Source organism: Artibeus jamaicensis, unplaced genomic scaffold, assembly GCF_021234435.1.
Source record: "Artibeus jamaicensis isolate MK-2021 breed Jamaican fruit bat unplaced genomic scaffold, CSHL_Jam_final contig_548, whole genome shotgun sequence".
Classification (NCBI taxonomy): Eukaryota; Metazoa; Chordata; class Mammalia; order Chiroptera; family Phyllostomidae; genus Artibeus; species Artibeus jamaicensis.
In genome coordinates, this window is record NW_026521883.1 from 20,842,553 (window position 1) to 20,863,549 (window position 20,997).

At 34.7% G+C, this 20,997-nt stretch overlaps 1 protein-coding gene across 3 annotated transcripts in view; it reads left to right on the forward strand.

The window, feature by feature from the left end:
- Positions 1-20,997, forward strand: part of TRPM7 (transient receptor potential cation channel subfamily M member 7) — a 131,408-nt gene that overhangs the window by 100,835 nt on the left and 9,576 nt on the right. For all 3 annotated transcript variants that reach the window (XM_053670115.1, XM_037156468.2, XM_037156469.2), the window contains 11 exons: positions 2,835-2,896; positions 3,901-3,960; positions 9,881-9,977; positions 12,239-12,309; positions 13,770-13,804; positions 15,643-15,668; positions 17,590-17,640; positions 17,720-17,785; positions 18,900-19,183; positions 19,308-19,390; positions 19,557-19,762. In XM_053670115.1, the coding sequence (XP_053526090.1) occupies positions 2,835-2,896; positions 3,901-3,960; positions 9,881-9,977; positions 12,239-12,309; positions 13,770-13,804; positions 15,643-15,668; positions 17,590-17,640; positions 17,720-17,785; positions 18,900-19,183; positions 19,308-19,390; positions 19,557-19,762 (1,041 nt within the window). The remainder of the gene's footprint in view (positions 1-2,834; positions 2,897-3,900; positions 3,961-9,880; positions 9,978-12,238; positions 12,310-13,769; positions 13,805-15,642; positions 15,669-17,589; positions 17,641-17,719; positions 17,786-18,899; positions 19,184-19,307; positions 19,391-19,556; positions 19,763-20,997) is intronic.

Genomic DNA, 20,997 nt, shown 5'->3' on the forward strand with positions numbered 1-20,997 from the left:
GATATTTGTATATCAAGATTATTTACTTTTTAATTATAGTTACTGCCTTAGAAATAGCTAGTTAATAAAACTCTGTACTTGTGTGACAAGTTGAGGGTAGATGTAATAATGTTTTAAAGGAGTCAGAAGTGGGAGAAATAGGTTGAATTTATACCTGCGATGCAGTATCCTGTGATAACAATTGTTTGGAAAACTTATTTGAACTCTATCTTTTCTTTTTTTAAGCTATTTTTCAAGTACAGTTTTTTTTGTCTATTTCTCCCATCCCAGCCCCACCCCCACCCGGTGCTCCCCACCTCCCTCCCATTTCCACCCCCCTTAGTTCTCATCCCTGTGTTCTTCATATTTGTTCCTCCAAATCCCTCCTCTTTTTTCCCCTTAAATTCCCTTCCCTCTTCCCTCTGGTCACTGTCCCCTTGTTCTCTATTTCAGTGTCTTTGTTTTTATTCTGCTTGCTTGTTTGTTTTGTTGTTTAGCTTCCTGTTAAAGGTGAGATCATATGGTATTTGTCTTTCAACATCTGGCCTATTTCACTCAGCATAATGCTTTCCAGTTCCATCCATGTTGTTGAACTCTATCTTTTGAATTTGGGGATCTTCTTTGGTACTTGACCAACTTTTGTTGAAAGAAATAGTGATTCATAAGTGTTAGTTACTTGAGGAATAAGAGAAGGGTACAGGAGAGTCTGCAAATGACTAGAAAAGAAAATTATCTTATGGATAGGATGGTCATATAATTTTTTATGCAAATCAGTGCACTGTTAAGAGTGAGAGGGTGCAATACTAATAATTACATTAGGGCAGTAGTGAAAGCCAAAACCCTCCTGAGAAAATGAGTATTTGTGGCTGGCCTATTTATAGACCCAGAGAGGAGAACATTTCAAAAAGGAAGGATTTATTTTTTTATTTAATTTTGTAAATTTTGAAATAAATTCAGGCTGACAGTAAAGGTTTTAAAAACGGCATATAAGATAGTGAAGTATTCTTTTTTAAATTGAATTTATTGGGGTAATTTTTTAAAATTGAATTTATTGGGGTAACATTGGTTAATGAAATTATACACATTTCGGGTGTCCATTTGATGATATATTTTCTATATACTGTATTGTGTGTTCACCATTGTAAGTCAAGTCTGTGTCCATGACCATATATATATATATATATATATATATATATATATATATATATCCCCCCCCATATCCTCTTCTACTTCCCTCCACTAGGAATGATTCATTCTATAATTAAGATAGCTCAAGTAAAATAGGGGTTGAAAATATAATTATTTTGGCAGTGATAACATATTAACGACCTTGATGGAAACTGTCCCAGTGGAGGAATTGGTAGAGGGAGAAACCAGGTTATAGTGAAGTAAAGTGTGAACAGGAGGAAGGAGTGTAAAGAGGATTACTAGTGGGTCAGGGGAGCTTGGCAGTGAACACAAGATAAAGAAATAACTAATGTTGTGGTGTGTACATTTAATGTTTTTATTTGTTTTATTTATTTTTTATTTTTTTACGATTTTATTTATTTATCTTTAGAGGGGAAGGGAAGGAGAGAGGGAGAGAAACATCAGTGTATGGTTGCCTCTCGTGAGTCCCCTGCTGGGAACTGGCCTGCAACCAGGCATGTGCCCTGACTGGGAATCGAACCGCGATACTCTGGTTCGCAGGCCCATGCTCAATCCACTGAGCTACACCAGCCAGGCTATTTGTTTAATTTTTAATGAGGATGGAGACTTAAACATGTTTAAATGTTGACAGTGAAAAAGGCATACTTTGTAGTTGATTAGGTCCGTAATGTTTGGGAGAATATAGTGTTCTAACAGTCTTCTTTTCAGATTATTAAAATATTTAACAAAAGAGTTCTTAGAAAACAACTTGAGTTGTTGCCATAAACAGAATGTTTCAAAATACAAATAAGGTTCTCTGTCTCTTGAGGTTTGAGTTTTTTCCTTTAGGTGGCTTCATAAATTTGTCTTTAACATCGGCTTGAGCTAGAAATTTACGAAGTCATGAGACATGTATAGAAATTGTTCAGCCCTGGCTAGTGTAGCTCAGTGGATTGAGTGCAGGCCTATGAACCAAAGGATCGTGGTTTGATTCCCATTCAGGGCACATGCCTAGGTTGCAGGCTATTTTCCAGCAGGGGATGCATGAGAGGCAACCACACATTGATGTTTCTCTCCCTCTCTCCTTCCCTTTCCCTCCCCTCTAAAGATAAATAAAATATTTTTTTAAATGGCATTTCCATTAAAAAAAAAAAGAAATTGTTCAGAGAGTACGTTATGTCCAAGGCCAACTCCTTACATACCTAGGTGCTGAGCAGGCTGATCACTACTGCTAGGCTCCATGGAGCTCACAGTGCATGTATAGAAACAATTTCCCGACATAAATTCTATCCCAGTTTTTTTAAAAGAACACATTTTAGTTTGTTAATACTATATTGCCACTGGGATGGAGGTAGATAATTATATGTATGATATGTATGTACTTATGTATAATATTTATGTAAAACGTAATATTTTTACATTTTATTCTTAATAGTAAAAATGATCAAAAACTAGTAAAACTGTTCTCTTTTTTTCTTTTATATTTCAGGCAGTGTGCTTCCAATCACACATTGAATTTTTTTGTAGGCAGCCTTTGGATTGTGCTGTTGCTGTAAACTCTACTACTCATCTTCTCCATTTTCTTGACAGATGCCATCAGTATTTATCAAAAGAGTACAGGAAACTGCAAAGCCGTCAAAACTACTTAAAAACAACACAGATCACTTATTAACATAGACTTTTAGCCAATAAAAAAAATTTTGTCATCTTTTTTTTTTCTCTTCAAGGACACAGAGACAGCATGGATTTACAGAGGCTTAAAGAAACATCAAACAAGAAAGAAATATCTGTAAGTAAATTCTTATAACAGCACAATTCAATTTTATTTTGCTGTGTTGGGATTTAGTTCAAAATATAATTAAGCTTTTTTTTAAGTAAAGGTATAGTTTTAACAGAGACTATCATCAACATGATGATCCCAAATATTTGAAGCCAAATACAATTTGAAAAAAAAGAAGAAACACTTAACTAATAGGCAAAAATGTACAAGTAGCTTGCATTTTAAAACTGAAGTTTTAAAAAATCATGTATTTTTTAAAAGTGATTCTTCCTGTAACATTTTCTATTGACTTACTGAGTTCAACTCTTTCCCAGACCCACAAGTTTATTAGAACATAACTCTGGCTCTCAAGAAACCTATCATCATATTCAGCAATAAGAAACTGAATATGCCAGTAACTACAGCATGATGTGCAAGTACATGTTCAACAAATGTTTCGTGACTAAGTTTTAAAATATACAGAACTGGCGAAAATGTGTTTCCTGGCCGAGAATTAGTTTTTGTTTATTAATTGTTGCTTTCATAAACTACCCATAACTGTTCAGAGCCTTAGAGGTTATCACATGGCTATGGCAAGATAATTAAGGAGACTGGCTTCTCCTTTTCTTAAGGAACTTAAGTTGTAAAAGTGATCAAGTGCCAAATACACCGAAAACAAGATTTTTCCTAAAACCAGAGTCAAGGAAATGATAACATAATGTAAGAATTGCTATGAATGATTATTCCTCATATGTACACATTAATTGTGTAATTGCTGTCAGGACATAATTACTTATATATAAAAGATAAACTGAAGTACGTTTTGATGATACAACTACTAACATTTGTATTTTTAATAATATTCTAATAAAAGTATTGCACTACAATGAATAGCATAGTTTACTGTCTATTAACTAGATTGTGTTAACCTGGGATTTCATTGGTGATTATATGCAAATTGAAGTGTAATAATTACATGGAGTGCTTTTTCTTTTTATATTTCCCTTTAAGTTTATATTTCTTATCTTAAATAGGACCAAGACAATGACATAAGAAAAACAATTATGGAGTATTCAGAGGTACCTAAATATCAGGTAAATTCTCTTTAGTATATGTGGGAGTCAAAGTCAGTTTAAAATATACATACACCTTTAGATGGAGGAAGTATGTGAAAGTTCAGTGGACTGGTCATAAGACTATAATTCGCATGGTGTGTTCTAACCATTTTAATTCTGTGGCATGCTTCTGTTCTAAAGATCTGAATTTTTCATTATATTTAATGCTTTAAAGAGAGGGAGAGAAATAAGTAAATGGGTGGAATGCATTTAGGTAGCCTTAACTGACATGTGATGGTAAAAAGAAAAAGAAGGGAAGAAGAAAGGAATGAGAAAAAGTAAGAAGTAGAAAGAACAGATAAATCTCTATTAAAGCTGGCTTTAATAATTCTTAAAATAATAGACAGTTTATTTTGTGCTAACTTAAGAAAGCCCACTGTCTCTTGTTTTTATTCTTCCTTATAATATAGTTATCCATTCATGTGAATGTACATTATAATTTGGGTAGTATATTTGTTCACCTTTATTAGTGATGGTAATTTTTTAAATGTTTTAATTTTGTTGAATATTAAAGTATTATAATTTTTTAGGTATTTATTGACACCTTTTAGCATTGATAATGATACTTACTAACATACATATCAGTCAGTGCCTGAGATGGCACCAGACTTATGCATTTGTAGGATTTTGAAAAGCCATTTGGAAAGACATGTAGGCAGCTCTTTAGACAAGAAGGTGTTTTTAGGTAGGAGCAGAATGAACCAACAGTGAGGTAGAAACAGAGGATATATAGACCATGGTAAAAGCAAATGTGAGTTTTACTAGTGAATAGGTTCATCATCTGAGGAAGTTACAGGAACTAGGGCTGTGAAATGGTTCATTGTGAGGGTAGTTTAGAAGTATGAGTATATTTGCCCTGGCCAGTGTGGCTCAGTCGTTGGAGCATTGTCCCATAAGCCAAAGGTTACAGGTTCAATTCCTTGCCTGAGCACATACCCAGGTTGTGGGTTTGATCACCAGTCTAGGTGTATATGGAGAGCAACTGATGGATGTTTCTCTCTCTCTCTCTCTCTCTTTTTCTCTTTGTCTCTCTTCACTTCCCCAACACCCTGCACTTCCTCCCTTCCCCTCTCTAAGCATGTCCTCAGGTGAGGATTACAAAAAAAGTACAAACTATTTCTTGCTCAGTGGGATAGCTCTTCAAGGAATACAAGCCAACATTGGTTATTCCATCTTATGGCTCTGCCACTCACCAAGGTCATGTAATAGAGCACAGAGAAGCATAGGAGGTGTTTATGAGCCAGGCCTAGAGGTAGTACACATCATTTGCTCTGAAATTCAAAGGGAGAGAACTTAGTCACATGAAGTCACATGACCATATCTACTGCAAGGGAGACTTGGGAATGTAATTTAGCTGTTTGAATAAAATAGGGAAGAATGAATTTTGCTGGGACATTTGCAATCTGTGCCACAGGGCCAGATACATAAATGCTTAATCAAGTGAAATATTTTTAAATTTGTCTTAGAGTTAAAGGAAGAAGCCATTGAAAACTTCTGATTATCCTTGTAGGACTGTTGTATGCAGGATGGGCGGGAGCAACCATAGACACATGGAGACTTACTAGGAAGTTTTAATCATAATTCAAGAGAGAGGTAATGAGGTCTTGACATAGACATGTAAAAATGAAGAAAAAGAAGCTTCTAAGCCCAAAAGAAGTGACTATTGTAGAACCATTTATAGAAATAGACAAATTGAAGAGAATATGAATTAGTGTGGAAGTAATTAGATTCTGTTTAAAATATTTAAATGTGAGAGAACAGCAAGTCAATAAGGAGCCTCTAAACGGTAGTAAAAAAATACAAGACTAGCCCTGGCTGGTATAGCACAGTGGATTGAGCTCAGACCTGAGAACCAAACAACTGAAGTTCGATTCCCAGTCAGGGCACATGCCTGGGTTGCAAGCCAGTTCCCAGTCAGGGGACGCACGAGAAGCAACCACGCATTGATATTTCTCTCTCTCTCCCCGTCCCCTCCCCTCTAAAGATAAATAAGTAAAATCTTTAAAAAAATAAAAAATACAAGACTACAGCTTGCAAGAGAAACAGATCAGCGATATACGGGTTCTGTCCAGAAGGTATCTAGCCATGTAATATGAAAAACTATTGAAGAAGATACAAGAAACACTATACATAGGACAATGATACCTCAGTCCCCTTCAAAGTAGGCACCTTGGGACCTCACACAGTTCTCCAGATCGCCATCAGCAGCCCCATCATATTTTCCTGAATCTCATCAATGGTCTGAAATCTCTTCCCTTTCAAAAGTGATTTCAGTTTTGGGAAAAGCCAGAAGGTGCAGGGCACCAAATCTGGGCTGTAGGGGGGCCTGAGTCACTTGGGTGTTCTGATGTTTCACAAAAAAACTCTGCAGGAGTTGTGGTGCATGAGCGGGCATGTTGTGGTGATAAAGCTGCCAATCTTACCAGTCACCCATAGCCATGGCTTTCTGAATCATCTGAATAGTTTTTGTGGAGGAATATTAAAGCTTAATGCAAAATTTGATACAGATTTGTTGCTCTGCTTGCTCATCTTGGATGTGAGGGCCACATAGTACACTTGCTCATTCAGCAAACATCTACTGCCCCCATTGACTAGTATGGTGAATTTGTCATTGTTCACACATATGCATCCTACTCTGTTCTCCTTGGCTGCCACATTACATCAGTGCTGTGCAAACCATTCTTGTTATATTGACAATGGCTGGATTTTTTGTAGACATACCTCTTATATTAATATAGCATATCTTCAAAGAGATGGTCAAGGTGAGGAGTAAACCTGGGATTCAGATGTTCCCTCTTCTTAGGAATAAGAGGACAAAAAGAGAAAATGAAGTAACACTCATAGAGATGATAGTTATTATAATGTCGAAGCAGCCATCACAGAATCGATGCAGGTGAATGTATAAGTAGTTGCTGGTACTTTAGAGAAATCTAGAAGAATAAAATTTTAGACCACTGAATTAGATGGCTTACAACAATGCAATTTCAGTATACTGGGGAATGCAACAAAATAAAAATTGTAGAGATTGTAAGGGAATAGAGGAATTATTATCACTATACTCAGCAGTAACAAGATGGTTCAAGAGCTTGAATTAGTAGCAGAATTATTAAAGGTGCTTAGGAAGGATTTATGAGTGTTTTAATATAAGAAAAAGGAACAAATTAAAGTTTTTAAAAAGTTGTATCTCTTGATTTATCTTTGTTTTTTATAATGAAGGAGAACTGTTTGGAATTATTTAGAAAGCAAGAAGACTTAGGTGAAATAAGCACTCAAAGATGATAACATTAGGCTGGAAAGCATAACTTCTTTTGAGACAGGAGGACTGACACAGGGTTGTCAGGTATTTTGAGTTGGAAAGAGATATTGCTAAATCTCTAACTTAATACCTAAAATCTGTGTGCTTTATTGTGTATAAATTATGTAAGATTATTTTCTAAAAATTGAAAGGAATAAAATATTCTTGGGACTTTATTGATACTTTAAAAAATGTATTATAGTTTATTTGAGCTAAACTGATGTATGCTAGGGAGGAAGATTTCAAATGCTCCCAGTTAATACTTCTGAGGCACTCGTTTTTCCAGTAAGGTTGATGGGTGGAGTGCATGAAATAGAGAAGATTCAGCGTAACCATCGTGTGAGGTTGGTAAAGAATCAAGAGAAAACCAAGAATATGATTTTTCAGCTATATGAAAATAGCATGAATTTTTACCTGCCATATCAGCACTTGGATCTTAGCCTGGAAAACTGAGGGCTGGCAATAGAAATGGGAAAAGTGGGGAAGTCAATTTTTGGAGGGATTCTGGCTAGAGAATTGCATGACACTACAGTAGAAGGTTAGAACAGCTACTAGCTGGAACTCTTAATAGTTATCAAACCCAGCGCATCAGTACCTCAAATTCACCATCATCTCCCTGCTCAGCAGACACATTTCTCCTCCAGTACTTTCAACCTCGGTGAATAGATAGCATCAACATTCTCGTTCTCCAGGGCAGAATGCACTCCTTCTTCTCCCTTATTACACACAGCTAAATTTAACTAGTTATGCTTTTGAAATATCTTTTATTATCTCTGTTCCTTTCAGTTACCCTGACTTAGGCCGTCCTTTTCCAATTTTTATTTCATTGAACTTTTAAAGTATCTTTAACAAGGAATCACAACAGTGTTATCCCATAGGTGGTATCATTTTGCTGTTGTGAAACACTTGTTATACATAGGAAATTGTTTAGGAAAAATAGACATTTCTTAAAGGGAAATGGTATGCATCAGGGTTTCCCCACAGATTTCACCATTTAACATGAACCTGTTAAATGAACTTAAAGCAGAAGTATGATGAAAAATTTTAAGTGAGCCAATAACTTACTGGTAAAAACAAGAAATTAAGTTTCTGTGAGTGGGCAGAAAAGTGGTGGCTGTTTTGAATTAAACAATTTTGAGTAATTTTTTCCTCTTAGAGGAAAAAATAACTCAAATTGTAATATTAGAATATTGATCTCCAGTTCATGATGATAAGAAACTTTTAGTTCTTCAACACCTGTTGGGTCTATATTCCTTTGAAAACTACAGACCCTCTTCACAGAAAAATGCACATACACAAAAGTTTTTCTGTTATAAAGTTTTACAGATGCCTTGAAACCCACTTACCATTCCCTTATTAGAATTCCTGTCATTGATGGTTCTATGAAACTACTGTCATTGCATCATAGGCTGTTTATCAAAGAAAATAAATGAAACAAGAAATAGCTAGAACTGGTTCCAAAGAAACAACTAAAATGAGAAAGGAAATCAGAGTTGTCTCCTGAATACAGGGAAAAGATCAGCACTCTTTTGCTTGGCTAGATAAATCAGCTGTAATGTAAGAGTGTGGAGCATCAAAGGTTAGAAAAGATTAATTTTCTTGAGATATAAGTAAAATTTATTTAATGAAAGTATTACTTTTTGTGGTAGTAACATTTTTAAACTCATTATTTCTAGGACGAGGTAGAGGTTTGGAAGTGTTTTAAAGTTGCGTAACAGTATGACCTGTTTATAGATGCAGAGAAGACACAGTGTAAGGGCATCAGATCTTCCCCTCAGTTAGTGTAATGCAGTTCTTTAGCTCATCTGGGAAAGGAATAGTGTAAAGAAGAGAGTGAGGAGAATTAGCTTATTAGATACTAAGATACTGTGCATGTAGAACAGTTGAAAATTTAATATTTAATGAAACATTTTTGTCACTCAAAAACAACCCTTCTACAAATAAGAATTTAATAAGTGTTGAATTGGAAATTGCTGAGAAAGGGATCGTATTGTCAGTAAATACAAATTGGACAAGTGGGTAGAAATTGTAAAAGTCTTTTTATCTTCTCATATCACTTCATAAGCTCAAATGAATCTCAAAGTTAAATGTAAAAATTTAATTCATAAAAATTTAAGAAAATGAAATATTAAATTTATAACACCAGAGCAGTTTTCTAAACATACAAAAATAGAAAATATTAAGGGAAGGATGCAAAGAGATTGAAGTACTTAAAAACATAAAGTATATAGACCTTAAAGCAAATTAGAAAAAAACTGAAATTTGACAAATAATGATCAGATGGATCTTTGTTATATAAACAGCTCATAGAAATCAGTAAGAATGCTACCAAAATGCCCCAAAAGAAATTGTCCCTCTGTTCCTTTACCCTCCAAATCACTGTTATTACTATGTTGGTGTTAGTGGTAAAACAGGAACAGCAATAGTAAGCAGGGTTTTTTTATGCAGTTTTTTGAGATTTACATTGAAGAAAATCATTGTAATCTGCAATACACCATTTGGTGTCCAAATATAATAAAGCATGTTAAGCTAACTAGATTTACTTAGGACAGTGATTTGAAATTCAGTTCAGTTGTTCTAAAACTGTGTGTGTGGAATATGCAGGATGATACTCCTTCTGAAAACACTTTGAAACGCCTGAGTTCTCACACTGGATTTACTAAGTGCCACAAAACTTCCATTTCTCTTCATTCAGAGCAAGGTGAGTGTTTTGACTAAGTGAATTATGCTGGCAAAAATACACATTTAAATTTTAAATGTATTTTATGTATGTCACATACCTGAGCAATGAATGTTTCAGGAGTGAAACAGTGAAGATTCTGGTACATCACTGGTGCTGTAACTTTGAATAAAACACATAATCCTAACATTATAATATTTTTTATAAATTGTTTAGTCTTGAAAGATGAAACATAAAGATTTGCTTTCCACAAGTCTACTGCTTTTAACTTTTACAAATGAATCTGTTGTGTTTTAATCTGTACAGTAATTTAGTCAACCTGTTTTTCTAATTTAACTTTTGAGAATAGCTAGTACATTTATGTGGTTCAAATTAAAATATACACAAGCACTTTGAAGTTCAGTCTACCTCTCATTCCAACACTACATGCAACCAGTGATACTATTTATCCTCTAGAATTTTATGATAACTCAGTCATATATAACAATACAGCCTTTTCTACCTCTCATCTTTTCTACAAAAGGTAGCATACCATACATTGTTTTTATGCACCTTTGATTGTTCACCTAAAAAATTAAATTGCCTGGGATTTTTTCCATTTCATGGTTTTTTATGAGTCAGAGTTATATGTGCACATAAATTTATTATTATTCAACTTCTCAACTATGTACATACAACCTTTATTAGGTTCCTTAAGAAAAATGGCACTACCTTGTCGCCGTTACCATCATTCCCCTTCTATTCTCCTCTCGTATACAGCAGTGTCAACTTCAGTTTATTCCAGAAGTACCAATACAAGTTAGTTTAACAATCAAAAATATAATTAATGCATGATAATAACAAATTGAAGAAAGGAAATCATGTGATCATCTCAGTAGCTACAGAAAAGGCGTTTGATGCATATCAACATCCATTCATGATTTAAATTCTTAGAAAAGTAAAAATAGAATGAAGTTCCTTTAATATGAGTAAAGAGTTACCTATAAAAAGTTATCACATATAATTCAACTTTATAATATAATACTGAAAGCCTTTAGTGGGGAACAAGACAAGAACTTTGGCTCTTACTACTTCTATTTAACATTGTAGCTAGATCAATCAGGGAGGAAAAAGAAATAGTAGAAGGATTAGGAGAGAAAAAATAAAAATTGTTCTTTTCAGATAACATGGGTGTTATTTCTGAAATTAACATCCTTTTAATTTTGCATCTTATTTCAGTTTTAGGAATACTGTTGACTTTTCACTCAAGAGGAAAGGCTTGAAATCCTATCCCAGCTCTCTGTTCCCCAAAACATACACACAGCAATGGCCTTTTCCACCAATATAGTTATTATCATAATTTTGGTTCAAGGAACACGAGATTCTCCGCTGTTTGACTAAATTTCTTCAAGATGTTTAAATATATAATGTATTCTGTCAGTTTCATCATCTTGAAAACATTTTGTCTAGAGTCTTCTATTTTTAATCTGGTCTTTTTGCCCTCTACATTTGGAATACAACTTTTGTTCAAAGGTTTCCCATCACTTATTTAAATGTTTTCATTTATTGTATCATAAAGTGGTAAATTCTAAGTTAATTTATAACTTAACATCCTGACTTTTAAAAAATAGGCTTGTTTCTAAAGTTTGTTTAGGGTAAACAAACTACATATGAAAAAGGTAGCATCTTAAATCAGTAGAATAGATTAAGTATTCTCTTTTTCCCATTTCTATGCAGTGATGCATATATAAGATTGTTTGTTACAGCAAGAGATTGAAATCAGACCAAATATTCATCTCTAGGGGTTTGGTTAAATAAATTATTTTATATCCATAGTATGAAGTTCAATGTAGCATCAAAATAGAATAGAGAAGACCTCTGCATACAGAAATACAAAGATCTCTAACCTTAAGGTTTAAAAACAACAACAACAAAAAATCCAATCCAAGGTATATAATATATATTAGGCTACCATTTGTGTATAAAAAGAAAGAAAGAAGGGAGCGGGTTATACAAAATATCCCTGGAAGATGCACAAGAAATTTGGGCAGAGGGGAAGAGGAAGAGCAAGACTTTTTTCTTTATACTTTTGCTTCTTACTGTCTTTTCACAAAAATAGATTGAATAATTTTGATGTCTTGCTAAAAAACCCAGGGAGCTTTTGTAAGTCTTACGTGCAGCAGTGTTAGGGAGAGGATAAGTTACCTTATGAAAGTTACACTATGCCTAGAAATACTTTGTGTTCAGTTAGTTGGTATTAAGTAAATTTAGTTGTATAACTTTTTCCCCCAATTTTCTTTAAGTGGAAAGAAGCAGTAGAAGGCCATCTACAGAAGAAACTCACGAAGTAGATTCCAAAGCAGCTTTATTACCGGTTTGTCCTTTTCAATTAAACAATGCATATTTTTAAATACATATTTATTAGAGAAGAGCTAAAAGGTTGTGATATTTTGAGATTATGTCAGGCTTTCAAAAGAATTTTTGCCTGAGAAAACTGACGTCTGCATGATAGTTTTAGAAAAGAGTTTCTTCCTGTAGTGAGTAGCCAGGAATTTTTAAAGAAAAATGTATGCGAAAGAAAGATGGGAACCTCTGTTTGAATCAAAACTTATTATATGAAATCACTCCTAGCCAGTTAATACAGTATTTGATTTTATAAAACTTCTGTAAATGTCGACTCTGGTAGAAACCAGAAAAATAGTTCCTTGATACTTAGGTGTAGAAATCAGTGCTCTTAATTATGTCAGGAATGTTTTTAGCTTACATTCTGCTGTAAAGAGATCGATTGTATTGTTAAAATTCATGTTATTGAAAAAATTATTTCAATGGAGAGGGGTGGTTAGTGAACATGGAATTTCACAGTCACAGTTCTTTTCTGGAAGGACCCATCTTGAACTAAAGCTGCACAGTTTTTCACAAATATATTTCCATTGAAAGTGACCTTAAATGCCATTTTGGGGGTGAGTTTATAGAGGTAGTATTAGAACTCTCATAACAAGATAGTAGAATTATTGGTTACAGATTATAAAGTATGGTTAAAATAATTAAAGCCATAAAAGAAAGTATTACAAATATGAGAAAAAGAAAAATACTACTCAAAAAGATTGGCAAGCTTGAAAAATATGTAGAAATAAATAACTCACTGGGGGTTAAAATAATAAAAGGCTCAGGCACAACAGAACAGAGGTACTAAATTGGACCAGAATGTAACACAGATTTATAATTAGATAGAAAATGTATGAAGTGGAGAGTATGTTTAGATTGGCCTTGAAAGAATGGATAGAACTTGCAGAGATTATAACTGGCTTAGAATTTTGTGAGATGCTGAAATATATGAAGACTTGATTCCAGGAAGCCAAAGTTCCCAACTGGGAGAGTAAAAATAAGTCCGCAGCTAGAAGTATCGTCATAAAACTGTGGAGTAAAAACCATATCCACATGTCTACCTACACAGAAAAGGACTTGAGTGAACTATGTTATTGATTTCTTTGTTCAGTTTGTACGATTTTAAATTTCTCTTTATACCTTTTTTTTGGCAAGGGGCACATCTTATTTTTGAAGTCATAGAAATAAATGCATATTTAAAGAAAATAGCTATTAAAAACAGACTATATAATGGAGGATATAATACTCATGAAATTCTTTATTCCACCTTGTGGAATGGCTTTATGGTAGCTATATCCATTTATTTTATTAGTTCAGTTGTGTGAAATAAGGATTTTATATTATTATTCAGCCCTTCATTTTTAAAACATAGTACAGGAAACAAAACAGTGCTAAACAGTTACATGTCATCTGGAGATTTTTAAACTTTGTGTTTTTTTTTAACTAAAGGATTGGTTACAAGATAGATCGCCAAACCGAGAAATGTAAGTAAGCCTTTTCTTACCATTGGCCTGTAAAGTATCATGGTCTTTTTTTCTGCTCTAATGCATCATCCCTGTAACACTCCTTTATCAGTAGGGAATGATTATTTTGGCATTTTCTGTCTTCACATAGAAGAGATTAGGGCAACTCATTTAGTATGAGTTAATATATTCATTTAAATTTATAATTTTACATAGTTATAGTTATATTATAATTACAACTCTACTAAAATCATCCTTACAATGATACAGTTATGATTTTTTTTATTTAGGGTTTTTTCCTTTCCAACTTAATCTTGTATATTTGTTCAGAGATCTAGTTTGACACTTCAGTTTTGCCTTTGTGTAACTTCTCCATCATTATAATCAACAAACCTTGCACCTGCTTTTGGAAGGCACTTTCGATAATTAGAACAATAATACACAGTGTGCATTAGAAAGCCTCCAGACAGGGAAATCCACTAGAAAGCTGATGTGGTAATCCAGACCCAGTAGTGGAAACAAAAGGCAATCTGACAGGCAGTCATCCCCAGAAAAAAATTTTCAGTATAGATTAAACATAAAGAAGAAACAGATAATTTTTCTGTTTCCAGCTTAGGAATTGGTATTACAGGGTTCCGAAGGACATTTAAAAAAGCCCTTTGACATCCATTTGATATACTGGAAGTATGGTAAAGTTTACTCTGATATGGACGGCTTGAGAAGGGAAACCAATTTGAAGGAAATTATCATATATTCCACAGTGTTTTTCTTAGTTCTTTCTGTGTATCAGAAATAGAGGGAATATATACAGAAGGAAATAAACCAAATACCATGTGGATATGCAATCGTTCAATTTCTTTGGGTACCCTGGCCTGAATGGCATTTTGAAAACCTATCTATATCAGACCTCTTCAGAAAAAAACTATGTTTTATAACGAAAATCACAGAATGTAAATAACAGGAGAGCATTGTCTAATGGATTTTGACCCTTAGAAGTACCCAGAAAGGTGGAACTGGTCAGCATTATTTGGGTACTGAGAAGAGTGGTTTATCAGCAGCAAAGAATAATGCTAGGGTCAAAATACTTCCAATAAAAATGTTTTAAGTTACTAAAGTGAAAATCAACAGGAAACATCAGGATCAGATAGAATTTAACAACTGGAAAGAGACCGCGAAGGCCCTCTACCTGGAGGTCCTTTCTGGTTCCAGTTCTTTTAGTCCTCAGGAGGGCACATTGCTGTGCAATGGGAGAGTTAAGCTCTAACCCATTTTTCTTTATTTTCATTTCACTCTCCTTTGCACCCGTTTCTCTAATTTGCACTGGAATCATGGAATTAAATAGAGCCTCCACACTTGGTACCAGTATATTGACAGGAATAATACATTCAATATTGGAAAAGAATTTTGTTCAATATTAGCAGTTCGGTTTTGCAAAATGACATCTATTTGCTTGTCTCTCAGTTCTTTGTATATCGGTCTACTAAAGTATTTTTAGAATCCTACAAAGTCATTTCAGGGCATTGTTAGAGTATTAGAATGAGGTCCACAAATGGAGACATCATGAAATACTTTACTCTGTTAGTATTGAACTATATCACTTTGGTACCAGACTACTAATAATATTTATGTTGGCCTAAATTGGAGGTACAAGTTGCTGATAAAAGTGTATGCATATAGGTGTATGTGTATACTTACCTGTGTATGAATTTAGCATTGGATTAAGGGAAATGACAAATATTTAAACAAAAGTGAATCTGAACCTCAGATTCATACTTCAGATAATAACTTCATAAAAATTATGGGTAGCTAAAACTAGGGTTATGATATAACTTACAATATATTTTTTGGTGTTTCTTTAGACCATCTGAAGAAGGAACATTAAATGGTGAGTCCATATGGTAGATTTAATGTGAAAAAATGATAATCATACATGACTATGGTAAATACTATATCATCCTAGGTAAGAAATTATAGAATTCATGTTTTTAAAAGCCAATGTAGTACAAAATCCTTTCCTCAAATAGTTTCTCTTTAACATAGATCTTTGAAGTCACTCTGTGAATGATGATTTCTTTACTACCACCCTTCCCTCTTCATCCTTATGGTCCAGCCTACTACTTCCATGGTAGTCCCTGTTGTCATGAATGATGCTGTTGCAGTTAGCTAGGTAAAACCTGAGTGGGAGCTATTTTTGACCCCCTTAACCTTGCACTCACGAAGTCCTATTGTAGTTGCCTCCTAAATATCTATAGTTCAGTATACATCCTGCTGCTTTCAGTTTTTAAGCCTTTTATTGAAGTGTATAATATGTGTACAGAGACATGCAGATAAGCCTTCATCTCAGTGAATTCTCACTAAGTGAGCATACTTACGTAGTTGGCCCTCAGATTTCAAAATAGAGTATTGCCAATATCCCAGCTCCTTGTGTGTCCCTGCTCCAAAGTAACGCAGTAGATTAGTTCACGTGTGTGTGTGTGTGTGTTTTAAATGGAATCATATGACATGTACTCTTTTGTGTCTGGCTTTCTCCTAATATGTTTTATGAGATTCATCAGTATTGGCTGTGTGTGGTGTTATTTTATTCATTCTTACTACTATATAGGATTTTTTGTGTGTGAAAATTCTGAATTTACTTATCCATACTACTGCTTGATGGACAGTAGCTTCCAGTGTGTGACTATTATGAAGAGTACTGGTAGGAGCATTCTTGTTCGTGTTGTTTGGGAAACACATCTCGGAGTGGAATTGCTAGGCACTATGGTATGCGTATGTTCACATTTAGTGGCTACTGGCAAATACATTTGTGAAGTCATCATGCCAGTTTATCCTTTCTTGTAGTCTATCTTCTGTTCTGCCACCAAAAGACCCACTAAAAGATGGGGTCTTATCACTTCTCTGCTGTACATATTTTCCCTGCTGTCACTGCACAAAACCCAGTGTCCTTTCTTAGCATGGCATATTTGGTTCATAAGAGTTTGGTATTCCTTGCTTCTGTAGCTTTACCTGCTATAGATATCCCTATTCTCGTGATCATTAATTTGCAATTTTGGTTGCATAACTGAATACTTGTGGAGAATCATTTGTATGATGACACATACCTACAGAATTAGAATAATTTGGAGTGAGATCTGGGTAGTTGTATATGTTTAGAGAGCCCCACAGGTGATCTCTTACATCAGCCTTCAACCTCTTCATCTTAGAGGCACTTGGTACCCCCCTTCTATAGTCCTAGAGAGTGTATGTGTGTTTACATGTGTGTATATATTTTATTCTATCACACAGAATTAAAACTGTTGACTAAATTCCTTTTGCAAGACAATAGGGGTTTTTTTTGTTTGTTTATATTCTAGAAGTTTAACACATAGTATATTACATTTATATTCTGTCATTCTTATTACAAGTAAAAAAGTAAAGTCCTCAGTTACATTTAGAGATGGAAGAGGGGCTTTCTGGTATGTTTCACATTCCAGAAGTTCGTCTTTGCATGGTCAACTCACTAAAATAGTTACATGGCTACAGACCTCAGCCTCCAAAGGTCTGAAGCTAAAAAGAAGGCAGTTTCTGACAGGAGAGTGTGCATCATGTCCTTTCCCCTTCCAGGTGTCCGAGTGCATGGTCACCACTGATCAGGCACAGTGAAATAGGGTCGTGTACCATGTGATGGACATGTTTTATTTTTGTGGGGATTTTTTGCGAGGAGAGAGCTTACATGAGGTAAACATAGGATGATTATATGAGAATGTTTGAGCAAAAATTTATGCTGCATTTGTACTTTAAAAGTCTAATTTGTTTATTTGCTATTCTAGGTCTCGCTTCTCCATTCAAGCCAGTTATGGACACAAATTACTATTACTCAGGTCAGTAATATTAAAAACAAAACTTAATAATACTCTTGGCTTTTAGAGATTTCATTATTTCTCTCTCATTTTTATGCAGCTGTGGAAAGAAATAACTTGATGAGATTATCCCAGAGCATTCCATTTACACCTGTGCCTCCAAGAGGTAAAGAAATAAAAGAGAAAATAAACCCTTCATTATTACATGATTTAATGTATATCATAGTGTCAATTTCCTATAAATTTAATTAGCCTAACTACTACAACAGTCAGGCATGTTTAAATAGAAAAAGGAAGTAACAAACATTGAATTTCTCTGTCCCTCGCATCCCCAGTAAAAAGCTCTTACTACATTGTCTAGTAACGAAAGCAAGGTAAAACTCTGTCCCACAGAATTTGTGGGACAGAAACTTAACCTCCTGCCTAAAAGTTTAACTTAGAAGTGCATAGAAATCCAGTTGCTTTCTAAAACTTTTTCTAGGAAATGTTCACAATTTTTTAAATGCTTATCTTGCCTAAGTACACATGACTATAGAAATATTAGTAGATTCTTGATTTCTGAGCATTTATTGCCCTTTAGCTTCTTTTATAAAACTACAGCTTGGCTCATTTCTTCTGTTTTTTACTTAATCTTAACCAGAGATACCTTTCAGTTTGTATCCTACTTTGTCATTTTTTTTAATTTTATTTTTTTTTATTATGCCATTACAGTTGTTCTATTCCCCCTTTCATTCCCCTCCACCCTACCCCCATCCCCACCATTACCCGCTTTTTAGTTTATGACCACGTGTCTCAAGTTCTTTAGATTCTATATTTCCCGTACTATTCTTGCCCCCCCATCTATTTTCTATCTACCATCTATGCTACTTATTTTCTGTACCTTCTCCCCTCTTCTCCTCCTCCCACTCCCCTGTTGCTAACCCTCCTTGAGATCTTCATTTCTATGTTTCCACTCCTGATCTAGCTGTCCTTTTAGTTTGCTTTTGTTTTAGGTGTGGTTGTTAATAACTGTGAGTTTGCTGCCCTTTTCACTGTTCATCTTTTTTATCTTCTTTTTCTTAGGTAAGTCCCTTTAACATTCCATATAATAAGGGCTTTGTGATAATGAACTCCTTGAATTTGATCTTATCTGAGAAGCATTTTATCTGTCCTTCCATTTTTTATCTGTCCTTTCATTTAGAATGGAAGGACAGATAAAATGCTTCTCAGATAAGATCAAATACTTTGTCATTTTTTAAGTGTCATAATTTGACCATAAAATATATTCATTGGTGTTGCAGGTGAGCCTGTCACTGTGTACCGCCTGGAGGAGAGTTCGCCCAGCATACTGAATAACAGCATGTCTTCTTGGTCTCAGTTAGGCCTCTGTGCCAAAATAGAGTTTCTAAGTAAAGAAGAGATGGGAGGAGGCTTACGGAGAGCTGTCAAAGTACAGTGTACCTGGTCAGAACATGATATCCTTAAATCAGGGCATCTTTATATTATCAAGTCTTTCCTGCCTGAGGTGGTTAACACATGGTCAAGTATTTACAAAGAAGATACGGTTCTACATCTCTGTCTCAGAGTAAGTACTAGTAATGCATAACAGTGGAATGTTATTTAAACTTCATGTTTTCACTTCTAAGTATAATAAACCAAATAAAATCTTAGTTTTAGTGTTGAATAAAGGTTTGGTTTTTTTTCTGTAGGAAATTCAGCAACAGAGAGCAGCACAAAAGCTCACATTTGCCTTCAACCAAATGAAACCCAAATCCATACCATATTCTCCAAGGTAACTCTTTAAATTTTTTTTCTAAGATCTTCTAGTGTTATGTGGAATAGCATTCTCTTTTGACCTCATTATTGATGCTGAATATGTAATCATTTACCCATTTTAAAGATCAATTAGACTTTTATTAACAGAGCTGCTAGTAATATCTATACCTATTTTTCATAAGGTTCCTTGAAGTTTTCCTGCTGTATTGCCATTCAGCAGGACAGTGGTTTGCTGTGGAAGAATGTATGACTGGAGAATTTAGAAAATACAATAATAATAATGGTGATGAGATTATTCCAACTAATACACTGGAAGAGATCATGCTAGCCTTTAGCCACTGGACTTATGAGTATACAAGAGGGGAATTACTGGTACTTGACTTACAAGGTAAATTTATTAAAATATTGCTTAAGTGAAATTGTATAGTATGTTCTTCATGCCTTATGAATAGTGTACAGAAACCCACTAATTTATAGGTAGGTAAATCTTAGGTCAGTAGAATTTAATTTTAAAAACAAGTAGCAGCCATAGCATGTGGATTAGGATATGGTTATCTCAGTTGTTATTTTGGTAATGTAGGTAATTTGGGTAATGCATGGTTTTGATAAGCAAAACCAGGTAAAATCCCCTGTTCTCTTCTTACATGTGGAGCCTTAGTCTTTTAAAAGTATGAAGACCATTTCTTTAAAACAATAATAAGTATTTGTGTTGTCCCTGGTGTTTATGTTGTCTTTCTCTTTTTTTTTTTTTTTTTAAATTTTAGAGAGAGAGAAAAGGGGGGGAAGAGGGAAAGAGAACCATTGATTTGTTGTTCCACGTATTTATGCACTTACTGGTTGATTTGTATATGTGCCTGACGGGGGATCAAACCCACAACCTTGGCGCATTGGGGCAGTGCTCTAACCAACTGAGCTACTCAGCCAGGGCTATGTTTTATCTCTTACTGTGAAATAAATTACCTAAATATTTAGTGGGTTGAGAAAACAATAATTTTATTTGCTTTTAGTTCTTTGGTTGGGGAATTTGGACGGAGCATGGTAGGGATTGCTCATCTCTGCTGTTCCCTCGGAGAGTTTGAATGCCTTGATACTAGCTTGCACAGCTTAACTGGAGTCAAAGATGTGAGGTCTCTGTCCATTGACATTTGCATTTCTCAGTTTTCTATCAAGTGATCTCGCCACATGATTAGCTAACTTGCTTTCTGATGTCGTCGCAGTTTCAGGTCACTAGACTTCTTACATGGTAGCTGGCTGCTTCCAGAGAGAAAGCAGAAACTCATACAGCCAGTCCCAGAACTGGCCCAGATCCCTTCTGCCACATTTTACTGGTCAGGTCAAATAATAAGGATGGCCCATATTCAAAGGGTAGGGAATAGATTCCAACACTTGGTGAGTGGAGCAGCATATTACAGAGGAGGAAAAAATTGATCATAGCCATCTTTATAGACAGAGTATGTTGTTCTTGTAAAAGAAAAAAAAGAAATTGTCGCTGGGAGAGGGCGGATTTACCTAGTGTAATGTCTATGTAGCTTCATGGCAAGGTCAGAGGTAAAAAAAAATTGAGCAAGTTGCCTGCTGTACTTGGACGATACTTTAACACTATAGCGTTCATAATTTTTTTCT